At 34.8% G+C, this 7,738-nt stretch overlaps 1 protein-coding gene across 1 annotated transcript; it reads right to left on the bottom strand.

Moving 5' to 3' along the window:
- Positions 1-5,162: 5,162 nt before the first annotated feature.
- Positions 5,163-6,994, bottom strand: LOC107795162 (UDP-glycosyltransferase 73C4-like). Its single transcript, XM_016617744.2, has 2 exons — positions 5,510-6,994; positions 5,163-5,333 (listed from the first exon to the last, which is right to left on the bottom strand). Exons 1-2 carry the CDS (start codon positions 6,958-6,960, stop codon positions 5,276-5,278), a joined length of 1,509 nt encoding a protein of 502 aa, XP_016473230.2. The 5' UTR covers positions 6,961-6,994; the 3' UTR covers positions 5,163-5,275.
- Between the last annotated feature and the right edge of the window lie 744 nt (positions 6,995-7,738).

Raw genomic sequence — 7,738 nt, 5'->3', positions numbered from 1 at the left:
GAAGAATGAAGCAAAAATCTCGTCTAACTCCCATTTTGATCAGTTGCATATGTCACATTTGCGACCTGGGGTTCGCAAATGCGAACCCCTTAAATACGAAGAATCAATCGCAAATGCGAAGATCATCACACTTCAGCTTTCTTCGCAAATGCGAAGAATGGTTCGCAAATGTGAACTCTGGCCTTCCCAGCTACTCTTCGCAATTGTGATGAGTTGCTCGCAAATGCGAACCTATCAGAGGTCGCAAATGCGAAGCCTGACCTTGCAATTGCGAGGTATGATGCCTGCACCAGACCTGAAACACACCAGCAATGTTCTAAGTCCAAATTTCACTCCATTGCCTATCTGAAACTCATCCGAGCCCTCGTAGATCCAAACCAAACATGCACATAAGTCTAAAAATATCATACGAACTTGCTCGCATGAACATGTCGGCAAAATAACATCTAGAACTACGAATTGAATACCAAATCAAATGAAATTTTCAAGAAATTTTTGAAACATCTATTTTCATAACCAGACGTCCGAATCACGTCCAACCAACTCTGTTTCTCACCAAATTTGACAGACAAGTCATAAATGTAGTATTAGACCTATATCGGGTTCCGACTCGATATCCAAAAAGTCAACCATTGGTCAAACAATTCAAATTCATTAAGCCTTTAACTTTCAAATTTCAACAAAGTCCGATAACCCGGGTTAGGGAGTTCTGAATTTGATTCCGAGCATACGCCCAAGCCTCAAATTACGATACGGACCCACTAGGACCATCAAAATGAATTCGGGTCCGTTTGCTCAAAACGGTGATCAAAGTCAACTCAAATGGATTTTAAGGAAAAAAACTCATATTTTCTCAATTTTTAACATAAAATCTTTTTGGAGACACGCTCGGACGACGCACGCAAATCGAAGAGGGATAAAATATGGTATTAATGGCTTCAAAGCGTAGAATTAGGTTCAAAAATATAAGATGACCTATCCGGTCATCACACCAGAGTTGGAGAAGCTTGTAATAATAATCGGAAACTTTGCTCAGGCACATAAGGGTGACATAGGAAAGACCGCCTGCATTAGGGGGATGCGCTTGAAATCTAAGCCGAAAGTATGGGATTCTAAAGCTCGTCTTGGTGCCATGCAAATGCAGCATGATGGCAGCAAGAAAAGTTGGATGGACATAGTTGAAGAGGATAACGAGTTACAAAGTGATGGCACGCTATCAGACATAGACAATGCACCAAGCAGAGGGGTCAAGCTTGCTAGCAAGTCTGGGACCACGGAGGTTAGCCAAATACGGAGTGAAAGCATATACCTGATGCTTGAGAAGCTGCTAGACTTGGTTGAGTCATGGGGAGATTCAGGACAAGAGCAAGGACAGGTATCCAATGGGTGGAGGATCGGGGCCATCATTGCTAGCCGTTCAATATAAAAACAGGGCAAGAAGAAAAGTGACCAATACCTTAGGATCGAGGCCATCATTGCTAGTCGTCCATAGAGCATCATGGCTAATAGACAAAGATCTCCAGCGATGCCGAGGTGAGGTGCGAGCGTACGTGTCTAAGCTTTGTACCGAGAGCGGCACAAAATTAGGTGGGGGAGAGTGTCATGACCCGCCATGTCATCATGCCACGTAGGTGCCATTTGGCATATATTAATGCTATATGGAAAGCTTACGTATGAAATAGACTAGCATATGTGGGAAGGTTCTACAAAAGTATAGAGATTTCTCATGGAAGACCTTAGAACCCTATGGAATTGCTAAGAAAGTCCTTTGAAGATTCTAACTATGTAGAAAGTTCTAGAGAAAAGACTTACTTATAGATAATAAAGGATAATATTTATTTACTCCCTAGCCCCTAGGAGACTAGTATATAAAGAGAGCTATTTATTTGTAAATCACCAAGCAAAACAATCAAGTTCTCTCTAATATAAAAATTTTCTTTTGGCAATTCTCTTGTTACAAATCAAAATCAAAGCAATTTGAGAAAATGTTTGGAACAAGCTCTATAAGAGAGAAGACTGGAACCTTCCATTCAAGTGAGAGAAAATGTGACAAAATGAGTCTTCTCGCCAAAATGAAATGTTGACTAGCTATTTATACTAAATACAAACTTGAAGGCTATCTCTACAAAGTGACTATATGTGCAAGAATAAATAATGCTATTGAAGAAGTCTTCAAGGTGGGTCAGATTTGATGTATTGGGCTGAGTCATGTGTGTTTGAGCCTTTGTACCAAGAACTTGGACTTCAACACCCCCTCCCCCGCAAGCTGGAATGGGCCACCAGTCCGAGCTTGGAAAGAAAAGTAGTATGTGAAACACCTGACAAAACCTTAGTGAAAACATCAGCTAATTGAGCAGCAGAAGAAATAACATGCAAAGCAATAAGTCCTGAAGCAAGCTGCTCACGCACAAAATGGCAATCGATCTCAATATGTTTGGTGCGCTCATGAGACACCAGATTTTTAGCAATGTGGATGGCAGAGTGATTATCACAGAATACTGAAACAGAGGATAAAGAAGATATCCCAAACTTACTAAGAAGCCAAACCACCAAAACAATTTCAGCAACAACCTGACGCAAGGCCCTATACTCAGCCTCAGCGGAAGAAAGGGCAATAATAGCCTGTTTCTTGGACTTTCAGGAGATAGGAAAGCCCCCTAATAATAGTATATAGCCACTCACAGACCTCCGGGATGTGGACCAACTTGCCCAATCGGAATCACAAAACCCAACCAAATTAAAAGTAGAGGAATTGTTAAAGAGCAAACCCAAATGAGAAGTGCCCACTAAGCTCTGATACCATGTTACAAATCAAAATCAAAGCAATTTGAGAAAATGTTTGGAACAATTTCTACAAGAGAGAAGACTGGAACCTTCCATTCAATTGAGAGAAAATGTGACAAAATGAGTCTTTTGGCCAAAATGAAATGTTGACTAGCTATTTATACTAAATACAAAATTGAAGGCTATCTCTACAAAGTGACTATATGTGCAAGAATAAATAATGCTACTGAAGAAGTCTTCAAGGTGGGTCAGATGTGATGTATTGGGCTGAGTCGTGTTTGGGCCTCTATACCAAGAACCTGGGCTTCAACATCTCTTGTGTTCTAACATTCCCTTAGTGATCTTTAGTGTAGTAAGACCGACTTAGCATAGCAAGAATATGAGCAAATTGTGCAAGATCGTGAGCCAATTGTCAAGTGCCGCACGTGTACTTAGTTTAGGTCTAAGGACATGACATGTAACGGCTATATTAGTTTGATATCAAATTTGTCATATTGTCCCATCTAAGTTCACTCAAATATTGCTTATATAAATAGTAAGCAGTATTTTGTCAACATCAATGGCCATAATATTGACGTGTCTTCTAAGTGGCCGCAGACACACCTGCTTATTTCACCGTCACGCATGCAATTTACGACATTTGATATCTCTTTCATTTTTTCGGCTTTACTTGTGATAGCCTAAGGGCCCGTTTGGCTATTACAAAGTTTCACTTTTTTTTTTACTTTTTTACAGGGGCAGATCTACGTTGTGGAGAGGAGGTGGTACGCCATCCGATCGCTCGGGTAGAATTTCATGTATCCACAGATATATTACTAATATTTCACGTAAAAAAGATAGATAAATAAGTAATGGCACCCCAATAATAAAATTGTTATAGGTGTCGTGGTCAAAGTATCCCTTGCCAGGCCCAACACCCAAGATCGAGCCTCATTTTGCTCATATATTGTAGAATTGATTTTGCTGTTACTGTGTTACCTCTTTACAGAATACTTTTTTTCTTCTCTTTTTCTTAATTTCTTTTATTTTCATTTTTGTATTTTCTCTCTATGTACAATTCCATTTTCATTAGTTATTTATTAAAAAATTATATTTGCTTATATTCTTTTGTTTTATATTTCAAATTCTTTTTTTTAAATATGCTTTTAATCATTTTTTAAATCTGGTTAGTATTATATTTTCTTTGAAAGGATCAAATATATTCAGTTTGGTTATCATATGTTTATTTATGCACCAAAAGATCTTGTAAAGTAAACCAAATTAATTCAAAATGGATCGAACCGAACTAATTTAATTTAAAATAGAGCGAACCGACCAAATGCATGTATACCCGAATTCAACCTCCTTAACTACTGGTTACTGAACATTAAGTGCAGTGGCACCCGCAATCATTAAATCCTGGATCCGCCTCTGCTTTTTTAGAATTAGTGTTGGCCATCAAAATTTTAAATTTCTATTGAAGTTGATTTTTACAATTTTTCGAAAATTTAAAAAACTCCAAAAAACTGTTTCACTTCAAATCACTCATAAAAATTAAAAAATAACTCTAAACTGTATTCATGTCCAAACAAACTCTAATTTTTAAAATACGATTTTCAATTAATTTTTTTGTTTTATACTTTTTTCCGGAACACAATTCTTATGTCATTTTGCTTTGCGGAATTGCCGTGGGGACCAAAAATTTCTCAAACTCAATTGCGTACTCACGTTTGGGTATGTAACTTAATCTTGGGAGTATAGCGACAAATAGTTTATTCATAATAATTGAAATTAATAACAACTAAGGCCGATAAATTGCTAGCAAGTTAAAACTTAAAAGACATTGATAATGCACAATTTATCAGCTTACATAATAAATTAAATAATGATAATTGCCATTCACGTTGTGATGAATAGACAAGAATTCGAATACATTTGCCTCCTGTTGAGCATCGGGACAAATTACTGTCGTTTTTTGTCTTTTTCATTCATGGGCGGAGACCAATTGGCAGTACTCTGTTTTGAGAAGGAACGGAAAATAATATTGTATAGCCGCTTTTAAAATAATAGTGGAAAATTATGTATATTTTTATATATATTTTGTATATTATATACAAAAAATATATAAATTTTATACACTTTTTAGCTCCCGAATATAAATAATTTCGGCCGCGAACTAAAATCGATCTTTCCTCATTTAAAAATTCAACTAGATCTTTCAAGTATAAACATTATTCCTTTCATGACTGTCTCGCAAGACAATCAGATAGATGTACCTAACCATTGTGTGTTTGCCTTGTTAGCTTAAAAATAGAGTTTAGCTTTTATACACTAACAAACTTTCGACATTATCGACAGGCGTACCACTACATTTATAACATTGAGATTAGGAGATAGAATTAGAAAAGAATATAACTTTTATATTAACAGTGTAAAAGAACTTTCAACATTATTGACAAAACTGCTAAATTTTACAATCTTGTGAGTGGAAAATAGAGTTGCCCTTCAAATTTTACATGGTCCTATCAACATTATTGGCTTCCTCTTCCTTATTCTTAAGTAGTTGCATGCAGACACAGATTCAGTATTTGAATTTTATGGGTTCAAATTTATAATTTTACCACATCTTATCTAGTTTAATGAGTTCAAAATATATTATTTATATATATTTAATATTTTTTTGAATAAAAATACAAAGTATGAGCGATAACTATAGATTCAACTTGGATACGCCTCGAGTTGCATGACATCTTCAATAAGCAACTTGGTATTCAAGAAGGAAGATCCTTCTTCTTTTATTGCCTTTTTTGACATGTGTGCCAATTCCTTTGCTCTTTTTCTTCTTTCTTCACTCTCTAATCCTTTATCCATTAGTTGATCTATTGCTTCTTTCACTTGATCCTTATTAACCAACACACCATTCTTCTCTTCATTCCAAGAATTAATACTCACTTCAACCCCAACTCGAACCCCAATCTTCAAAACATTTACAATGAATTTCTCATTGTAAAATTGCTCGGCAAACATAGGAAAAGTAATCATTGGTACGCCACAAGAAGTTCCTTCCAGAGTCGAATTCCATCCACAATGCGTTAAGAATCCTCCAATAGATGAATGAGATAATATTAAAACTTGTGGGGCCCAACCTCGAATTATCATTCCTCTTCCTTTAACCCTTTTTTCAAAATTTTCATCCCTTAGCCATTTTTCAACTTGTGATGTCAAATTTACCTTTCTAATTATCCAAATGAAAGGCACATTTGATGACTCCAACCCTAATCCAATTTCCTTCATTTGCAAAAATGAAATTTGACAAAGGCTACCAAAACAAGCATAAATGACCGATTTAGGCTTCATAGAATCAAGCCAACTCAAACAATTGTGTTCATCTATAGAGGTCTTGTTTCCTCTATCAACCATTTCATCCATTTCATTGTTACCCAATGATACTGGACCAATACAAAAGACTTTGTTCATTATTTTTTTGTATTCATCAATATACCAAGGCTCCAACTCTTCAAAAGTATTAATCAAAGTACCTCTTGCCAAGTCTTGAGACTGTTTAATTTTGTCAATAATACTCTTCATATCTTGAGATTTATTTGTTGAAGTGCCATTCAACAATATTTGACCTTTTGTGAACTCAATCTTGTGTGGCACATTAGGTATCAAGAATGAATCTGAATCCAACACAAGGGTTTCTTGTATTTTTTCTTGATTTATTATGTGAGAACAAAAGAGAGTGAAACAAGAAACAGTTTGAAATACATACCTTGGAATCTTGAATTTATTGGCAACTTGTTGTGTCCAAATAAGAGGACTAGTTGAAATAATACAACTTGGTTTTGGTTCCAAGTCATGAATCAATTTCTCTAGTGGTTCTTGCATCATCTCACTAGCCAAAAGGAACTCTTTTAATAACTCTAGTGAACTTAGTGTATCTAAATTTTCACATTCTTGAGGCAACCCAACTTCTTGATTTGGGAAATGAAGAGGAATTAATTGGATTTTTAGATTGGATTTTATAGCATGAGTTACTATAGATTTGTACCTTTGGGCATTGAGAGGTGTGGTGATAATAGAGACAGTCACTCCATGTAGGGCTAGTAATTTTGCAAAGTCTGTTAATGGTATAATATGGCTTTGAGACATTAAAGGTATCAAAAGGAAATGAAGTTGTTTAGATAGGGAAGCCATTTTTGGAAAAGCTTTAGTTTGGTTCTGTGTAAAGGGGATAATGTTTTACTGCTATATATAGTGTTGTGGTCAGATTTATAACAAAGAAAAATTGTATTGAGATCGTGTAACAGTCAGTGGTGGAGCCAAAACTAGGGGTATACAAACAAACCGCACCAATCCGATAATTCGAGTCAAATCGAGAAAAAAAAATTCGACTATGCTTTGGTTTGGTGTTGGAAAAAAAAAAATCGACCATAATTGGTTTGGTTTGGTTTTTACTAAAGAAAGTCAAACTGAAACCAAACCAACCCGACATTACATATATAGAAATTTTAGATATATTTAATATATAAATATACTTATTGTGATGTAATTTATAAATATTTCTTAAAAAATTTCATAACTTTATCTTTTAAAGTATTATTTCAAGGTTGGACTTAGAACTTTTGAATGTTCCAATAAGTTTTATAGCCATTAATATTAGTAAATTAAATAATGCTAACAAAAGCCCAAAACAAAATCAAATCAATACTAATGCTAACAAAAGAGATTCAATTCAATACTACGAACGAGAATGTATTTAATATCTATTTTTTATTTTGCAATAATTTAGATAAAATGAATAACCTATTTTTATTTTTTCTTTAGCGTTTAATCATGTAATTAATACTCCCTTATTAGTCTACTTATTTTAGCATGGCTTAGTACTTTTAGATTATGTTTATTTTTATTATGGATTTTTAATTAGCAATATTTATATTACATAATTTTATTATTTTTATTGTTAAATATTTTA

This window comes from Nicotiana tabacum, chromosome 10 (genome assembly GCF_000715075.1).
Source record: "Nicotiana tabacum cultivar K326 chromosome 10, ASM71507v2, whole genome shotgun sequence".
NCBI classification, from domain to species: domain Eukaryota; kingdom Viridiplantae; phylum Streptophyta; class Magnoliopsida; order Solanales; family Solanaceae; genus Nicotiana; species Nicotiana tabacum.
This window is presented reverse-complemented; position numbering and strand designations above follow the sequence as displayed.